This window comes from Setaria viridis, chromosome 7 (assembly GCF_005286985.2).
Source record: "Setaria viridis chromosome 7, Setaria_viridis_v4.0, whole genome shotgun sequence".
Classification (NCBI taxonomy): domain Eukaryota; kingdom Viridiplantae; phylum Streptophyta; class Magnoliopsida; order Poales; family Poaceae; genus Setaria; species Setaria viridis.
Window position 1 is genome coordinate 24,819,301 of NC_048269.2, and position 18,803 is coordinate 24,838,103.

General features: G+C 48.4%; 3 protein-coding genes across 5 annotated transcripts; all 3 read right to left on the reverse strand.

Annotated features, from left to right (window-relative positions):
* Positions 1 to 482: 482 nt before the first annotated feature.
* LOC117862405 (E3 ubiquitin-protein ligase RMA1H1) lies at positions 483 to 3,988 on the reverse strand. 2 transcript variants are annotated; one of them, XM_034745868.2, is made up of 2 exons: positions 3,596 to 3,988; positions 483 to 1,501 (listed from the first exon to the last, which is right to left on the reverse strand). In XM_034745868.2, exon 2 carries the CDS (start codon positions 1,446 to 1,448, stop codon positions 669 to 671), a length of 780 nt encoding a protein of 259 aa, XP_034601759.1. In that variant the 5' UTR covers positions 1,449 to 1,501; positions 3,596 to 3,988; the 3' UTR covers positions 483 to 668. The 2 variants fall into 2 exon arrangements, with proteins under 2 accessions (XP_034601759.1, XP_034601760.1); XM_034745869.2 differs by lacking the exon at positions 3,596 to 3,988 and adding an exon at positions 3,215 to 3,588.
* A 3,408-nt stretch (positions 3,989 to 7,396) lies between these two features.
* LOC117862410 (thioredoxin M2, chloroplastic) lies at positions 7,397 to 10,356 on the reverse strand. Of its 2 annotated transcripts, none has more exons than XM_034745874.2 (2): positions 10,012 to 10,356; positions 7,397 to 8,011 (listed from the first exon to the last, which is right to left on the reverse strand). In XM_034745874.2, exons 1-2 carry the CDS (start codon positions 10,250 to 10,252, stop codon positions 7,692 to 7,694), a joined length of 561 nt encoding a protein of 186 aa, XP_034601765.1. In that variant the 5' UTR covers positions 10,253 to 10,356; the 3' UTR covers positions 7,397 to 7,691. The 2 variants fall into 2 exon arrangements, with proteins under 2 accessions (XP_034601765.1, XP_034601766.1); XM_034745875.2 differs by having other exon boundaries at positions 7,397 to 8,005; positions 10,012 to 10,345.
* Positions 10,357 to 12,959: 2,603 nt separating this feature from the next.
* On the reverse strand, positions 12,960 to 16,601 carry LOC117864228 (probable beta-D-xylosidase 6). The gene is made up of 6 exons (XM_034748258.2): positions 15,878 to 16,601; positions 15,343 to 15,509; positions 15,090 to 15,187; positions 14,364 to 14,702; positions 13,864 to 14,280; positions 12,960 to 13,759 (listed from the first exon to the last, which is right to left on the reverse strand). The coding sequence occupies exons 1-6, from the start codon at positions 16,553 to 16,555 to the stop codon at positions 13,161 to 13,163; spliced, it is 2,298 nt and encodes a 765-aa protein (XP_034604149.1). The 5' UTR covers positions 16,556 to 16,601; the 3' UTR covers positions 12,960 to 13,160.
* Positions 16,602 to 18,803: the final 2,202 nt, after the last annotated feature.

Here is an 18,803-nt window from a genome sequence, read left to right on the forward strand (position 1 = left end):
TAACTTGGCCATCCATTTCTTACTAATCAGACCATTACCGGAATCTCAACAGCGTGGGCGTGCAGCGTACCTTAAAAGTAATCAAGCACTGTCTCCATGGCTCTTCCTGTTAGCTTTGAAGCAAACTATAATTGCTTCGATCACAGCCTCACACAGAACAAAGGTGCATCTGATTGTGAAATTGCAATGTCCTCAGATGCATGATGCATCACACACAACAAAAAATGCATCTGATTGTGAAATTGAAATGTGCATTTTAATATGTATTTTAGAATGGGGAGTAAAGTGGACACAGGACAGACATTGGTAGCCAAACATCATTTTCGATTTATATACAAAATACAAAATCAAAGAGCCCTTGGCAGTGACACCGACCAGTGAACAGCATGATGCTAACTAATCATGCCGATAGGTAAGGTACGGAACTTAACAAGCCGATGGTGACAGGCCGGCCAGGGAAGCAAGAAAAAGGCAACAGCTCCTGACATCAAGAAGTATGAACTATGCATTCCACCTCCATGTCTGTCATATTACAACTCTATACCAGCATGCTTACGCACATGCTTATCGACACAGACCATTACCCTCTTCACTATACGCATCATCCATTAGTATCCCCCCTCCCACTTTCGATATCTACAGATAGGTGCACAGAACACAGTTTTGTCTCAGAACAAGAGCAAGCACAGCACCACGAACACGAAGAGGAAGAACCAGATCTGGTGCAGGGACCTCTCGATCTCCAGGTGCCGCCTCTGCCTGGGGTTCACGTTCTGTGCAGCGACATGGTAAGGGCTCGTGTAGTACAAGCTTGCAGGCAGCTGGCCACGGAGCACTAACGGGAGCACGGCCTCCGCCATCCCTCCAAGCACCCCTCCAGCAGTTGAGTGGATCAAGCCACGTCCTAGTGGTGCAGGAGGGTAGATGAAGTCGAACCCAGCGGGATTGGGACGGTAGTGTGCGTGCTGCAATGGCTGATGCAGAGGGTTGGCTTCCATGCTCTGGTGGTGTTGCTGGTCATCGACAGTGCTCTGTGCGTTCTGATGCTCAACTGTCTCCCGGTGCACCATGGGACGGCGCGGGATGGCCACACCATTCAGTGATTTCTTCGAGCTCCCTCCACGGCCATATAGTGGCACTAGCGTGTCTGGGGAGAGTGTTGCCTTACATACAGGACACTGCCGCCTTGCTGAACTGCTGTTGTCGCTGGCAGTCGACTCCACCCCTGGGCGCAGCCATTCATAGATACAAGGCCAGCAGTAGAGGTGACCGCAGAGGGTAACCACAGGTTCTGCTGCAAAATCAAGGCAAATGTTGCAGTCGAAGCATCCGCTTCCCATTGTCGTAGGCATGTCCCCGCTGGATTTCTTCACTGCTTCAACATCAGCCACCAAAGGCTGGCTATTGATAGCAGCCATGCAAGGCTGATCCATTCTCCCAGCTTCCATGACAATCAAGATACTTGCTCTTGAAAACTGATTTGGTTCAGTTACTGACACTACTGCAGTAGACAAAAGAAATCAACGGAGGTCAGTAAGAATAAATACGATTGATAAAGCAACACATAAAATGGGCCATAGCTTTGCACAAAATGATGAGGGGTGTTAAAGCATTGGAAACGTTCATAATGTGCAGATACCTACCTAACCATGCGGGAGGACTATAAAAATACAAGCCATAAGATTGGAAGCAACAAAGCAAACCACATGTCAATCTCTAGCTTTTAAGATATGTGCAATTCTGCAGCAGACGCGGAACTAGGTGTACAGACAACAGACATAACAGAGTATTGCATGTGACAACTGAAGCAAACAATGTAAATCTCCAAAACATGTTAAGAAGCCAGAAACTTTGCCACTTAAGCTAGTTATGCTTGCACTAAAGAATCTATCATCTTTCCTTGCAGCATGAGTCAGTAGTCATGGATTCTCCAATATGTAAGTACCGGGGACTACATCTGCCGCGTTTTGTTTTTGTCCCCTTTGTTATGGTTATCCCTGTGCTACTTTTCTATTCCATTGACATTTTTATCCATGAAGATATCTATCAGAAGTTAGGAAAGTTATGTCAGCAAGGGAACGAAACTGCTTGCTTTATCTCCAAGGTGTGCAACGGCAAAATATTGACTCCAGGTCTTGGCCCCATGTTCAATGCAAGGGCCATCACTGCCAGCTCAAAATTGCCTTGGGAAGAAAATAGAAAACAATTTTTGTTTTAAAAAGGCACACCCTGCAGCTTGCAAACGTAGACTTGACAGGGCTGGGGTACTGAGCAGATTGACGCTGATCCTAACAAATTATATATTCAGATAAGGGATGGGGAAGACCAAAAGGGCAGAGTTGAATAAACAAAGGAATGTATGAGATAGGCTAAAGGCATCCGTCCTAATCTCCGATATATGCTTGCGGTGACAAATTGATTTTTTTTTTGGTGGTTGTGGAGCTTCTTTGAAAGGCTATGTTGTTGTTGTTGTTGTGGAGCTTCTTCCAAAGGAGAATCATTGAAAAACAACAATATGTGGGGGTATTGATGTGGACTGCAACAATGATGGAGTAGCTACAACACTTGGCATATTCTATGGAACCAAACACACTGAAAAGATGATCGCTTAACATATCTAGTTATCAACAAAAATAAGAATAACCCAGTGATAATTGCACCCACTGCATCAGGATCAGGAAACAAAGAATGGCATTCCCAACAGCTTCGTGGAAATTTCTTAATCACTCTGGCCCCATATGTACCACGAATATTATTTTTGTACTAGTAAAGCTTCTGCAAGTCTTTTCTAAGTTAAAACACGCCTTAATTACATTAAGTACCTACAGATGAGGCTCAAAGACATCATCTCCCTACAGTTTTAGTTTGGTTTCGTGGCTCATGACTAGCCTAATAGATACACGCAGTAAGAGTCGATATTGAAGATGAAGGGTGTGCCTGACCAGGACAAGCTGTGAAACTCCAGAAATAAACAAGCTTCTAAGTTTGACCCGTATGAGATACCATACTATGGATTTTAAGCGCATTTCCGCGGTAGTTGATCTAATTTAGGCGTCCCAGCAAATCAGGTGCTGTACACACTAAAGCTACAACAGAACCAAGAACAAAGAACCATATTGTTCCCCCTCTCCAATCTATCTATAACACAGAACGATCAACTCATAATGGATACTAGGTCTCAAAAAACAATTACATGGGTACTGAACATACGCACCTTCAAGAGCAATTTCTCCAGGCTCAGGTATCAAACACTATCACCAAGCAAAGTCCCAAATTGACGCTACTTTCCAACCCCAGGAACAAGGGGCGGACCAAACATTTTTTGGAAAATAATCTAGGATAGGCGGCACTCCACCAGCAGCAAACCAATCCCTCCCCAACCACGAATGCCTCTCTCACTTGTCGTAGGAGGAGGAGGGTGGACGGATTGGAGAATCCGTCCTAGAAAGGAAGGTTGGGATTTGATTTCTTGAAATACAAGAAAGGGCGAGACCAGAGCAAAACAACTAACTCTCGGAGCAATCCAACAAATCATTATACCAGACAAAACAAAGAGCAATCCGTGCAAGCAAGACAGACAGACAGGATTCCTTACCAGCAGAGGAAGAAACCAACCCGAGCTCGGGTGGATCTGCCCTCCACGGGAGTCCAGCACCACCAGCGAGGATAATGATGTTGACGACGAGGACGACGGTGACGCAGGAATTTGACGCGACGCGCCTCGGTGGAAGAGAGGCCTGGGGAGATGGGTTCGGCGGCGCGAGGTCAGGCGAGGACGGGGTTGGTGCGGCGGTGGCGTGAGCCGTGAGCCCGCGGCAGCGCCTCGCGCGACGAACGCGGGAGCGGGGAGGAGGATGCGGCGGCGGCCCGGCGGGCGGCGAGGTCAATTTGGTTGTAATGAGGAGGAGGAGGGAAGGTAGGAGGAGGAGCAGGCAGGGCCGATGATGAGAGGAGAAGACCACCCAGGTTCAGGAGGAGCATTTCGGGGGAGGTTGCTCCCGTCGGGAGATATATAACGACGAGTGGGGGAATTCGGTGGGGAATAGACGGTGAGGATGGGCTTTTAAAACTGATCGGTCGCCTCCGGGTGATCCGTGCTCCGGAAAGCTAATTAAGCACCCCCGTGCGTTGTTGAAAGCATGCCTTATTTTGAGACCACCATAAAGCACGCTGCCCACCTCGCTCGAACACGTCAAGGTATGTTGCGGGAGCTGCGTGGCATCTGGTCACAATTTGGCTACGATGGCAAATGAAAGTATCGAAATACCCCTAGCACTAGCAGGCTTATAGCCGTGTGCAGTGTGCTACCGTGTGCTGCTTACATCTCACACCGTCGACGTCACGACTTTTTTTTTTTGGCTCCAGTGCACAAAATTGCTTTAGCCATTATGCTATTACTGCGTGCAGCATTCATCTCGCTTTTTTGTTGAGCTTGATCCGTAGGATCAGTTCATGATCCCTTGTGTGCTAATGCCATATCTTACAGAGCCAAACCCTGCGCAGGTCCTGAAATTCGTGGCACACCAGCTTCATCCGAATCCGCCGTGGTAACAGACCCTGCCAAGCCATCGTCCATGGTCCACGTCCACAGAGGAAGCAGCACTGTACTAGATTTCCTGAGGGATCGGATATAGCCGCTCCGTCCGTACTCTTCGGATGGAGATAAGGCCTATCCGTTCCCTTCCCCCACTTTGGCTATAATGTCTTCTCGGGTCGAGTCACCACCATTGCCGCTTTTCGAGCGCTGGGCGACACGAAAGTTTAAAAGATGCCCCAGCCCTCCCGGGAGCTAGTGTGCCCTTGTGCTAGAAGCGGGCCCCCCACCGCCTGACCTTCTGCAATCACTGCCTGACGCCCGTCCATTATCCTGCGTCGAGATCGTGTGTGTGAAAGAAATATTTATACTTGTAGATTTTGTTTGCCATTATCGGTACCATATAATCATGCACCGGTACATGCAATCATCACACCACTTGCTGCGAACTTCTCGATTAGTATTTCTGCAGCGCCTTATCGTTTTCAGCGAGAGTGCCAATTGCCAATTGCCACTCGAGTGCAAGCGGACAAGCAATGTCGTCAGCACACAAAGCAAACAAGCCAACTCGCAGGGTAACACACAGACGCCCGCAAGATTTGACACTGGCAAATGTCAGGGGAAGCAAAAGTCGCAAGTGAGCTGTCACGGTCACTGGCGCGGAGCCTCCAGTCCTCACCAACCAACCTCCGGCTTCCAGCCTTCCACAAACCAATGTGCCACACGGACTCGAGCCGCCAAGTGAAAACTAAGAAAGTATGAACCGTGTCCAGTCCAGCCATGTGGATGGGCAGGATGTCAGCTTCCGTGCTGGACCCGGGGTTCCTGCTTGGATCATTGGATGCGCGGAGGCGGCATTTCCTGCCCCAATGGTCAAACGCGCGGCCTTCAGTTTAATTAATCTCCTGCTCCGCGGCTTCGCTTGTCTTTGATTAATCTCCTGTGCTCTCCACGTTTATGGTCAGTTTGGTCAGGTTCACGGGGCTCCGGCTCTGTGAGAGGTAAGGAGAGGAAAGAGATAAAACGGTTCGGCTGGACAATTGCGCTACAGCACGACGGCTGCAAGAGGGAGGGAGAAAAAATTGCTCGGGTGAATAGCTACAGTACGACGGCTGCGAGAGGGAGGAAGAAAAAATGGGAGTGACTAGTAATACTACAGTACATGAACATGGATCCGTCAGAATGAGCGGGAGCCAGGCTCTTAGCCCCCTTTGGCACGGCTCTCCTACCGGCTCTTGTAGCAGCTTTTGCACAAGTTGTACCAAACGCCTCAAATGAAAACGGATTCAACCCGTGAGCCGCTGGCCAAAACAACTGGACGGGATGAGCCGAAAAAATGGCTACCCCAGCTTCTCCCCATCCACGTACGTGATTTTTCATCCTTCTCCCCGACTGCTCTCCTCCCCGGCGCACGCGCGCCGCCGGCTGCCTCCCTGCGCCCCGTCGGCGGCCTCCTGCGCCGCGCCCCGCCACCTCGCCGCGCCCGCCAGGTGCATGCGCTCACGCGGGGCCACGACGTGGGGGCATGACCGCCGGGAGGGAGAGTCTGGGAGGGAGGAGAGAGGAGGGGTCGGTTGGGATCGGATAAGGAGAGAGGAGGGGCGGTCGGGATAGGATGAGGAGAGAGGAGGGGAAAAGAAAAGAGGGGGAAGGAAAGAGAAATAAAAAAGGAAAGGAAAGAAAAAGGAAATGAAGAGAAAAAAGAAAAAGAAAAGAGAGAGAAAAAAAATAAGGGTATTTTAGACATTTGACATCTTCTTTACATTATGAGAAGTTATTTTGCTAAATGTTTTCATACAAAATAAGTCAGAGCTAGAAAAAGCTGCTTTTCCATAGGAGCCAGAGTCAAAGCTGATTTTTCGCAAACCAAAGCCGTGCCACAAACGGGGCCTTAGTTTAAGCGCCGTACTATATGCCGTGTGCGTGGTCGACTCGTCGTCGTCCGTCGCGGGAGGATAAGATCCCGGCACCGAACGAAACAGTGCCCACGACCGGTTGGTGCGGCGGGTCTGATCCGGTCGGGTGTCGTGGCGCGATAAGATATGGGCGGGCGCTGCGCCCGCGCGCGCACGAGCAATCAATCATTTGGGGTCTCGGGTTGGGTCCGGTAGTTGCGTAATTGCGGGGCGCGCGCGTCACGCCCTGCCCTGCCCGGCTGCTGCCGCGTTCCGCCAGGCGGAGGCCACCTGCCAGGCGCCGGTGGCGGAGACCGGAGCCGAGTCATCAACTCATCTCATCATGTGGCCGAAATCCCATCCCCCTGATCCTGGCGCCGACGCACGTTTAGCAGCAGCGGCGCGCGGGGCGTTCTTGTTTTTTAATCACAACAAGTGACAGCTCCGTGCCTTCATTCGAGGACTGTAGCAGGTCGGGTGGCGCTACCAGTCCGGTGGGCACAGCGAGGACGATGGGGCCGATGATAAGGTCTGCCTTGATGAATCTAGGGGACTACAATTCTATACACTGCACACGCATCGTTCAGGATCGCCGGATCCAAGCGCACAAAAGACGAAACCGCCCACCGTTTGCAGCAGCTGCCCGTGGATTACAACGTTCGTGCAGCAGTTCACTCTGGCGCCGGAGTGCCGGACCACGGAATGGATCCACCCCGGCCGATGGTTCGTTGGTTCTTCCCTGTGGTCCTTTTAGCTAGGATCTCAGGACTTGACATGCTCCCAAGAGATTTAGCAGGATTTATAAAAGTTTGTCCGTAACTAACGAAGAAATTCTGCTATAAACTTTTGGAGGTGCAGCCGTGGACGGCATCATCCTGTCCCAGTCTGAGATCTGAGTGCGACGCAATTCAGAGTTTGGGCTCACGGATGGTCAATAATAACTCAAATGAATCTCGGAGACAAGTCGTACATCTCAAGCCCATAACGCATTATGTGGGAATTATCACAATGAAAGATGTACATATAAATATATTCTAATAAGATAGAATGTGGTTATTGGAACGTCCATGTCACGCACTTCCGAGCCAACAAAGACCAGGCTAGGGTGGGACAGCAACCCATGCCACTTTCCTCAAACAATAATCGAATGTGATTCGAATATCTACAAGCAGGTATATATAGGACTGTTCCGTGTATGGGTCCACTGATCTGACCACAGTTTTTTTGAAAGGAAACTGTGCTCAAGAGATCACTGGGGCATTTCACCTCTCAACGAATTTCTCAATGCAGGTGGTCAGCGTGCTCTCGGGCACAGCCCCGATAACCGAATCCTTCTTCTCGCCGTTCTTGAATATCATCATGGTGGGGATGCTCCGGACCCCGTACTGGCTTGCTATGTCTGGGCTCTCGTCTGTGTTGAGCTTGTAGCATCTCAGCTTCCCCTCGTAGTCCTTTGAGAGCTTGCCGACAACTGGATCTATCATTTTGCACGGCCCGCACCACGGAGCCCAGAACTCAACAAGGACAGGAAGCTCACTCTCCATCACAAGTGTTTGCCATGTTGACTTTGTCACATCTGATACTACAATTGGACAGTTGAGAAGTGAGAGCACGGCAATTGACACAAACATGAGGTATAGTACCAAGAAAGAAGAATCAAGGACAAGTGACATAAACATAGATATAGTACCAAGAAAGAGAAATCAAGGGAAATTGACACAAACATATGCATACCAACAAAGAAAAATCAACAATAATTGACGCAGACACGGGTATAGTACCGAGAGAAAAATCAACATATAGCAATAAACATAAGAGTTTTATGAGCAATTGAAATGAAATGTTTCCTCTAAAAAAAATGAAATGTAGTCTACAGCATGAAGGTTGTAGAAGAGCATAAACTTTTGAAAGAAAGTACTATTGGCCATAGTGTGTATAATGATCAGGGAGAGGGAAATACCATACAAGCGCTGTTGTATACAAGAAACAGTTCGCACTCTCAAAAAAAAGAATACAGTTCAATATGCCAGAATAGTGATTTTTTTCCCGTATTTATGCCTCTTTAAAATGGCACCGAAATAATTTTCTCATTTTTATTTTTGTAATACTATACATTAATAATGCAGTTTGGGTAGCCCTTTATGCTGTCCATAACTACAATTCTAGGCAAAGCATGTATAATGATTTAGGCATGCCAGCTTTTCATTCTTAGCTGACAATACTTCAAATGTTATGAAAAATAAAGGAGTCTAGTTTTAATGTGTTTGCAAATAAGCGCTGAAGTTTAAGGAAATTATATTGTAAAAAAAAAAGCCCCGAGCACATATTCTTCAGTTTAATGAATTGACAAACATGGTAAACCAAATATTAGAACTTAAGGTAATGGATGTTCAAAATGAAAATGCTCTAAGTCTGGAAAATCTACAAACATCATAACCATTGCAAAAAGGGAACCAAATATGATGTATCTGAACAGCTAGAATACGCCTCTCTTTGTGCAAAAGTGAACTTTATCATGCTTATTTTAAAACTATTTAGTAATCAACTCCCTGAGATGTTATTCATGGCTAAGCAATAAGTATTGCTGCTGCTTTAATCTTTGCAAATTTCTATGTAATAAACACCTTTTATGTTAAACCTTAACAGAATTGTGGGAAAAAAAAGTCCCACTAAAGGGAGTGATAGTAATCATCTCACGGCTTATTAATACATCCTCTTAAAATTAAAGGGAGTAGTGTTTCACACGCTGCCATAACAAAAGGTGACAAGATAACAAGGGGTGCATGAACCACGTGTATGATACATGCATAAATCAATAAACTTAACAACTATGGAACAATTTATGAATTGTAGCAGCTCAACTTTATCAGTTATATGCTTCCATATTTGGATTGCAGCGCCCCTCACAAATAGAATAGGGCATGCGGCAATAATAGATATTGCAATATATACTATAAAGCAGATTGCCATGCACATGCCTAAATCTCTGGGTGCACCAAACAGGATGTTGCTTGCTCAGCAATAAAGCGTCCACCGACATGAAGGTTGCTGCCTCTAGCACAACACAGGCACTACATACGCATGTGCTTGATCTTCCTGGGGAACACAACTACAAATCTATGCTTGAATAAAATGCTCGATTTGCTGTCTCTATCTTAGGCATGCACCATGATGATGCATGCATGCATGAAGGCAGCCATTGACATAGACATAAAAGCGCAGACGTCAGATGCTGCCGCGCCGAGTTGCTAGCAAAATCCATAACATTTATACATCCAGAATGCTGCATGCTTCTGTTCTAATCTTCGATGCCCACCCCCCACCCCTCTAATTCCTCCGAACAGTTGCCTACATTGAGGAGACCGTGCAGTCTAAGAGAGGCAAAATCCTATTGGCCAATTCATGGAACCAAATGAAAATCGATATGTGATCACACTACAAACAGGATCTCATTTCTACGCGCTGAGGAACCCACACGCGCGCGCGCGTCACTCGGATCACTAGCTCGCCACCTAATTCCATAACAGATCGAAACACGAACAGTAACGAAAAGGGTGAGCAGCCGAGCTCGCGCGTGGATACCTTCGATGGTGGTGTCCTGACCCTGGACGGCGCGTAATACGGACGCGCCGCGGCCGGCGCACCGTCGGCTCCCGGAGAGGCCGGTAATCGCGCGGAGCGGCGAGGATCTGAAGGTGCTGCTGGTGCTGGAGTAGGAGGAGCACGGGATCGCGCAGGCGCGGCGCGCGCGGTAGGCGGTCGCGGAGGCGCGGGTGGGTGGAGGGGCAGCGATGGGGACGGAGACGGCGAGGCCGGCGGCCATGGCGGCGATCCGCGACGCCGACGGGTGGGGAGAGTTCGAGAAGGAAGGGGAAGGTGGGGGCGCGTTTGTTGTGGTGCGATGCGGAGAGGGAGACCGGCGGGGAATGGGATGTGGAGAAAGAGAGGGGCAAGTGGGGCAGTTCCGATCCAGTTCGCGTGTGGTGTGGTGACGCCGCGCGCCTCGGCTGGGCCCGGATGATGGCGATGGACGGTGCGTGCACGTGGCTGTGTCTTTGCTATGCAGTTTGGCAGGACTGAACGCCTGAAATGGCAAAGTTTTTCGTTCGTAAACAATGAAACCTTCGCATCCCATTGCCGGCGACGGCGAGGCGGCGAAGCGATTAGCCGGCGCTGTGCGGCGGATGGCGCGGCACTGGAGCTGAAATGGCTTGTCAGTGATACCGGCACGGCGGACGCGGATCGCCGAGAACGCACGCGTTGGTGGAGGGGCTGGGGCCGCTGGGCAGGCGGCCTTCCGTGATCCGGCCATCCGTCAACGGACCAGTGCTGCCCATCCGGCCATCCGTGATCCGGCGGACTGGTGGAAGGGCGAGAAGGCGGAAAAAGGAAACACGCATCTTGGGTGATCGGGGATCTTTCCTGGATCGCACAAGGACGGTAGGAAGATCACGCCTTTCTTTGTGAATGGAAGTAGTGCTTCGTTGGAATTCATAAACAGTGACGTTACGATTCAGAATCCTGCAAATCTGCAATTGTACTTGCATCCAATCTAACGATGAATCTCTTGCAGCATCTGTCCGGACTGTAACTGTATACATGGCGCATATGTTCAGGATGTGCAAACAGCAAATCCAAGAACAGGGTGTTTGGTTTGAGTTGCTTAGACCCTGTTTGGTTTGAGTTGCTTATTTTTAGCAAACATGTCAAAAGCAATCTCATTCAATGCAATTTAGCAACTCAAACCGTTAGCTTATGCATAAGCAAATCAAATAAGCAACTTATAAGCAATGTAAACCAAACAGGCCCTATTTTTAGCTCACAAAACAACATTAATGGATGCAGAAATTTGGGCAGTACAAATCCCTGCGACATCAAGTGAAGCAAATTAAAAGACTTTGAAATACATGAGCACAAGTCTATACTGTACATGCTGCAACAGAGCCCCCCAGCGCCCCACCATCGATCCATCGCGACCCGCCGCCGCAGTCATCGGCTCATCGCGGGCACGACAGCACCGGAGGCCACAGCTCGTCCAAGCACGCCTCAAGCCTCTAGACCAAAGCAGCTCGCCGGATCGGCGAGGCACGCGCGGCGCGTAACTCGACTCGGATGAAGGGAATCGTGCGCTGTCCTTGGCACCGGCCGCTGGGGCAGAGGATTGGGATAGCCCGTGCTAGGGTTTGAAGAGGGGGAGGGCATGGATGGATTGGGCCTGGTCCTTGCACGGGACGGAATGCGGGGTGGCCATCCGCGGCGGCGATCGCCGAGAAGACAGAAGAATGAAAGGTGCCGATGTGAAATAGGGGTATATCTGTAAATAGTTAAGGGGTGGAATGCAAAATAATGGATCGCGATTAATAATCGCGATTAATAATCGCGATCCAAATTAGTGGATTTTATGTAAATTATCAGATCGCGATTAAGAGTCGCGATGCAAGTGGGTTTTAGAAGTCGCGATCCAAATTAAGAAATTTTGTGTATCACGACGGTTATTAGTTGCGATCCAAATGAGGGGGTTGGTTTGTAAAATATAGGGGTTCCTTTGCAGAATATTCAGACCGGCCGACGAGCCGGCGCTGCCACCGGCGGGTGCCGTGATGCATCCCGCGCCGCCGCCCGCCGCCCCATAAACGGAGCGCAAGCAGCCGCGGCTCCGGCTCTGGTGCTGTAGGACACGCGCGCGCCGCTTCCTCCGGCACCAAACCGCCGTTTTCAACTGGAGGTGCCACCCCCGCCTGGATGCCGACCATGGGCAAGAGCAAGACGAAGACAAGCAGCAGCCACGGGAATTAGGAAGAACATGCATGTTCCTGTGCCTCTTGCAAATCAAGAGGCCTTGATTAAGCGCATCAGACAGGGGCAGAGCTCCGGAGGACATAGACAGTTCTGAAGAAACCCCTGCTGCGCGCGCCTCATACGGGGGCGGAGGCGCGGAGCACAGTTTCTCTTTCTCCACTTTTCATCCCTTCCTCGAGCGTCAGTCGATGGGAGAAAAGATAGATCCTGGAATCTTTACACTAGCTTTCCAGGGATTGATGGTCTGATCGTCCAGTGGAAATGGGTAGGTTCAGGAAGGAAATCAACAAAAATGCAGCTTGTGCTTGTCTGAGCCTTTCAGCATTCAGATTTCTCAGCAAGTCAGGTAACACAAGATAACTCATCATCGTCACATTACAAACTACTCCTAGACATTATTATGCACCTATACATACACTATATCTAGATGCATAATAATATCTATGAAATAAAAAAGCTAAAATGACCTACAATAAAAAAGCTAAAATGACCTACAGAGCGAGTACTCCACAAGCTAATTAGCGAAGCTGTGTCCTGTTCTTCTGGCTTGCGCATTTTTGTTTCAATTTACAAACTACTCCATGGAGGCACTTCAAACTGAAGACAGTAACCTTTTTGTATATTCGAACGTTAGCATTGGTAGTGCTAGTCGAACAAGAACCAATTAGCGACACTTCAAAACTCAAAACAATGTTTAATCACAAACAATGCTATTACTACTCAGAATGGTGTGATGAACGTATTTCTGGCCGTTTATAGACTTCAATGGCTGCAACTGCAGTTGCATCCAATCCAATGATGAATCTTTACAGCATGTTTACTGTACTTGCATCCAGATCAATGGTGAATCTTTACAGCATGTTTCTTTACATACAAGTTTCATCAGATTATTCCAAATTTGAACTGCAGCGATGCTAACGTCTGTACATCTGTCATGTTTCGATGAGCAATTCGAACTCTTCATCACCCACCATCAGAACGTGGGCACCCAATAGCAGCACTCTTTTGCCTTCAGGATTGGCAGCGCTCATATGCTTGCAAGGGTCGACGGTAATCTCCACGTTGGTTGCGCTGCCAGAAGCCGTGTGGACACGCTCAAAACCAACCAATTGTTTTATTGGAAAGCCTGGAACGCTTGATTTTGATCTTGAAAACAGTAGAACAGCATGGCTCCCATCCATGTCACCATGATTTGAAACCGCAACGCGAACAGAGAATGTTAGAGCTTCACATGAAGCAATGTCTTCGGCTTTCACAAAGTCTAGCCCATCCCTCCTTGTGTATGCAGGCTTCCTACTGATAATGTCCGGAACTAATGAATATGACACGCTGATCTTCTTTGGAGCTGACAAGATGCTATAAGAATATTTGGAGTAACTTAAGCCATATCCAAAACCATACACTACATCTCCAGTGTAAAATCGATATGTTCTTCCTGGGTAACCACGTGAAGGATCAGCTCTCATATTCATATCAGTCATCGGAATAGCAGTGAAGGATTCTGGGTACCAAGTCATAGCCAGCTTTCCTCCTGCCATTACAGCACACCAGATTAGTCCAACAGCCACCACAACTATTTCATTGCAATACATGCAAGTGCTGTTTTCTTTCAAGAAGTGTAAGTTGTTTACCCACCTGGGTTGTACTCCCCAAAAAGAATTTCTGGAAGGACTTGTCCACCAACCTCGCCAGGATATCCGAGCCAAAGAATGCTTGCAATTCGTGGATCATGCTTTGCAAAAGAAACATCAACAGGACCACCACCCAAGAGAACCAACACAAGGGGCTTCTTCGTTACACTAGCAACGGCATGTATGAGGTCCATCTGCTTGCCTGGAAGGAGAAGGCTCACTCTATCGAAGTCTTCACGCTCTTCTGTCAGGTTCAACCCAGCAACTACAACAATGATATCGGCTCTTTTAGCTGCTTCAATGGCTTCGCCAAATAAATCTGTTGAGTTACAGGAAACATCCTTGCATCCAGCAGCAAAGGTTGTTTGTGTAACATAGGCCTGAATGCCCTTAAGGAAGGTTGTAGGGTTGCAGGGAACACCTGATTAAAGTGAATCCAACGTTAAAAATGTATTCAAAGATAGTAAGTTAGCAAAATGTTTAATTGAGCCAGTGGTTTGGAACCTGTATAGTCTCCACCCATTGCATACACATCATTTACAGATGGTCCAATGATAGCAACATGTCTAACTTCGCTTCTCTTTAGAGGCAAGAAACTATTATAGTTCTTCAAAAGGACAGCACCCTGCCTTACAGCTTCAGCTGCAAGCTCTCTATGCTCTTTCGTGCACACATTATTGGGCCCTAATTGGTTGCCGCTGGGCTTATCGAATATTCCAAGACGCAGTTGAACAGAGAATAGATTAAAAAGGGCACGGTTGATATCTTGTTCTTGAATCTTCCCCTTTTCAATTGCTGACTTTGTATGCCGAACTAGGAAAGAACCACAGTTGAGATCCATTCCTTCAAAAAAGAGAGCAATCCTAACACCTCAGCAAAGGACAAGTAAATAGATTGAATAAATAAATGGTCAGATGTTCTATGGAATCTATTTTGACTAGATATTGAAAACTCCAAACAATAATGTTGTCAAAGAACCAATCGAAGCAGAAATTATCGTTCTAATATTGGGGGTTACCGTACATGGTTTACATTAGTTGGACTTGGCAACCGTTTTGACTATAAACCCCTAGTATCTACTTTTAAAATGCTAGAGTTGACCAAGAAATCAAACTTCTAGTCTATAAAGACAGAAAGACAACCAAAATCACATATGTGGAAAAAAAAAATTTGAGAAGTAAAATGCACATGTGTTTCTCAGTAAAAGAGAGAAGGTTTAAGGCTACTAACCTGCCTTAAGAACAATTGCTACTGAATCCTCATCTGAATTAGTGTATGTCTGGTTTTCATGAATAATTGCCACAGCATCACAGTCAGATGTAATATACCTTCAAAGAATAAAATGAACACACATAATTACATAAACAATAATGAAAATGCTGGGGGTCTGGGGTTGATATAATGAAATTTCTTGTCACTTCTGACATATTCAATGGTCCAAGGCTCAAGACAGACAAATTCAGAGTTAGAGCAAGCTGCGTACCCCTGGAAGCCCCATTCATCCCTGGTCTTCTGCAGAAGATCTTTGCGAGCACAGATTGGCACCCCATTAACCTGGTTATATGAACACATCAAGCAGCTGGCGCGAGCCTCCTGGATGCAGGTCTTGAAAGGAGGCTGGTATGTGTCCTCCAAATCTTGTGCATTTACCTGCCATTAGTGGATTACAAATCAAAACATTTCTTTTGATCTCGTTGTAATCGCAATTTGCTATAGAAGTTCACAAGAAATATGGTAAGTTCAAGCCTGTAATTCGACTTTTCAGCTGACATATTGGTAATCAAACCACATGAATACAGATATTTTAATTGGAAATTAAATTCTCAACCCAGTTTATCCAGAAAATCTCAACCTACTCCCTGGAGCGAAACATGCCATTATGTCAGTGTTTCTCTATGCGTCGACTAATAGTATAATACTCCTAGAAGACTGTCTGTTGGCTATCCACGAAACTTCTATACTATATCTATGTAAGATTATATAAGCTGAGAGAAATGATAAGGCGTGAACGTCCTCACCTTGGCATTGAAGGTGTACCTGGAGAAGCCCTCCCATTTCTCCATGTCATACGCCGTATAGTGCTTGCAGCATGCCGAGAGCCTAATCCTGCCTTCGTCCCCGTACTCCCCCTGGAACCCCTTGACGTACTCGAGGGAGTACGCGGCGGCGACGGCGGGGTCCTCCCCGGACGTCTCCTGGCCGCGACCCCACCGCGGGTCGCGGAAGATGTTGATGTTGGGCGCCCAGTAGGTGAGCCCCGCCTGGCCGGCGCCGTGCATCCCGAGGGCCTCCGTGGCGACGGCCCCGGCCACGGCGCGCCACAGCGAGCGGTTGAAGGCGGCGGTGGTGAGGATGACCTGCGGGAAGGCGGTGGCGGCGCGGACGGGGCCCGAGGAGAAGTTGACCCCGGGCCCGTTGTCGGCGAGCCCGTGGAGGGACTCGGACCACCACTGGTAGGGCGGGACGCCCAGGCGCGGGACCCCGGCCGCCGTGTTGGACAGCTGCGCGATCTTCTCGTCCAGGGTGAGCAGCGAGACGAGCGCCCGCGCGCGCGCCGGGATGGAGAGCGAGGCGTCGCAGAACGGGTAGGCGCTCGCCGAGTACGGCGACGCGCACGGGCGCGCGTTCGGCGCCGCCACCGCCGTCCCCGGCGCGGCGCCGGCGAGGACGAGGAGGCAGAGGAGGGCGAAAAGCATGGCGGGGTCTAGCCGTTAGGTGGGATGATTCGATTCGATCGAAGAATTTGGCGTCTGCGCCGAGTGGCTTGCGGTTTTTATTAAGCGACCATCACTGAGCTGCTGTGTTGTCACGGGACGGTGCCGAGACTGGGACCGGGAAACGGGGTCTGCCTCTGGCATGTGGGGCTGAAGCTGCCCACTGCCGCCGCCCAGTGTATGACTAGGTAGGATCAGACGATCAGTTGCTTGCTAGCTCGGCCTTTGCTTGCCATGCGTAATTCATTTTTGGATAAGCATGGCCAAGTCATGCTCTGGATTATCAAAGGAAATCAGGAATCGTGTTTGGACCCGCAACGAGATATTCCTTCTTCAGCGGCTTATGCGGTGCGGTGCGGTGCTCTGCTCATCGTCGTTGTTTGCTATTGCTCGTGAAGTCGTGAAGTTGCTGTGCTGACGAGTTGCCTAGCTGCCGGCCACTGTCCGTGTCCTGTTCTTGGCTCAAGCTCTGGCTCTCTAGTTCGAGGGGAGGAGGAGAAATTATGGTCGGGTCGGCGACCGATCGCGGTTGTTAGTTGCTATTGCATTCACTCACAGTGGTGCCAAACCCTTCATGCCCCCATACAGCCGTACGAGGACAGAAGCACGCATCCTGTTTTCTGCGATGTTTTCTTCCTTTCTCACAAAGTCTTTGATCGTATGACGTATGGGCCGAATGACTGCGCACTCGATGAAGCTGACCCGGCGGCCCTCTCCACATACTACATTTTGTTTTAGGTTTCTGTGTGCTGCGGTTTTGAAAAAGCTTGACCCATCGTATCATTATGCAGTTCCTTCCTCCGTCCATGAGCGATCCAAAAAAAAAATCAAAATACGATATTCATACACGCGAATGCTGCAGTCCCCGTCACCAAAACGCTCGAGCAGGCACTTCCACCTTGGAGATAAGTTATATAATATCCATCCCGTTCGGTGTAGGACAATCGGATACGAACCGAATATCAGGGCACCAGGAAATGGGACGCCCCAACGACAAGCGTCAGAGCGCCCCGTGACTGCACAAGCACAATAACACCCTGCCCTCAAAAAAAAAAAAGCACAATAACACCCGCTGGAGCCGGGCATCCCATGCGTGATGCGTCCACCAGATGATCTTGGGGTTGTTTGGATACAAGATGCTAAATTTTAACAGGGTCACATCGGATGTTCGGATGCTAATTAGAAGAATTAAACATAAGCTAATTACAAAATTAATTGCACAGATGGAGTCTAATTCGCGAGATGAATCTATTAAAGCTAATTAATCCATCATTAGCAAATATTTATTGTAGCACCACATTATCAAATCATAGACTAATTAGGCTTAGTAGATTCGTCTCGCGAATTAGACTCCATCTGTGCAATTAGTTTTATAATTAGACTATATTTAATACTCCTAATTATATCTAAACATCCGATGTGACAGGTGCTAAAGTTTAGCGGGACGTATCAAATAGCCCCTTAGCACGAATCAAGAGCTAGTCATACGAATAGGCCACTATGGTGTATTCCTACAGTAATAGCACCGGACAAAAATGCCCTTTCGATTTTTGAAGCTTCGACAGCGCCATGCTGCCAATGCAATCAGCTTCATGTAGCTAATGCTACACAGTTGCTCATTCACTCTGCAGACACGTGAGGCAGAGCTCGACAGCTCGTGCACTGTATGGGAATGTGCGGGAGAAACAAATGTAAAGAAAACACCCCTATCATTTTCCCCTCGTAGTCTTCTTCTTCGTAGCTCCACATCATTTTCTCCTCCCAATAGTTGAGGGCGCGTTTGGGAGGGCACTGGCCGGCTCCGACTCTTCCTGACACGAGCACTGTAGCGTCACAGAAGCTGGAACCGGAGAAGCCACAATTTGTGGCTCCATCTGCTCCTCCTTGATCTGTGAGAAGGAGGGAGATGAGAGAGAAAAGAAGCTCCCATGAACAGTTGCGCTACAGGATGTGAACAATTGCGCTACAAATGTCAGATGGAGCCGGAGCTGCAAAGAGCTCCACCAACCTGGCCCTTAACAAGTTCCGATGGAAAGCATAAGATCATGCGCAAAAATAAGCTTCAGCTATGGATGGCCAGTGGCAGAGCTGGCGATTTTCCACACCTAGGACCACTTCTCTAAACACTTAAACCACCTAAATTAACCCACGTATCCAACAATAGTGAAGCATGAAATACATGATTTAGAGAGTACGTCTCAATTTCATATCTAATTATACAACAAAATTA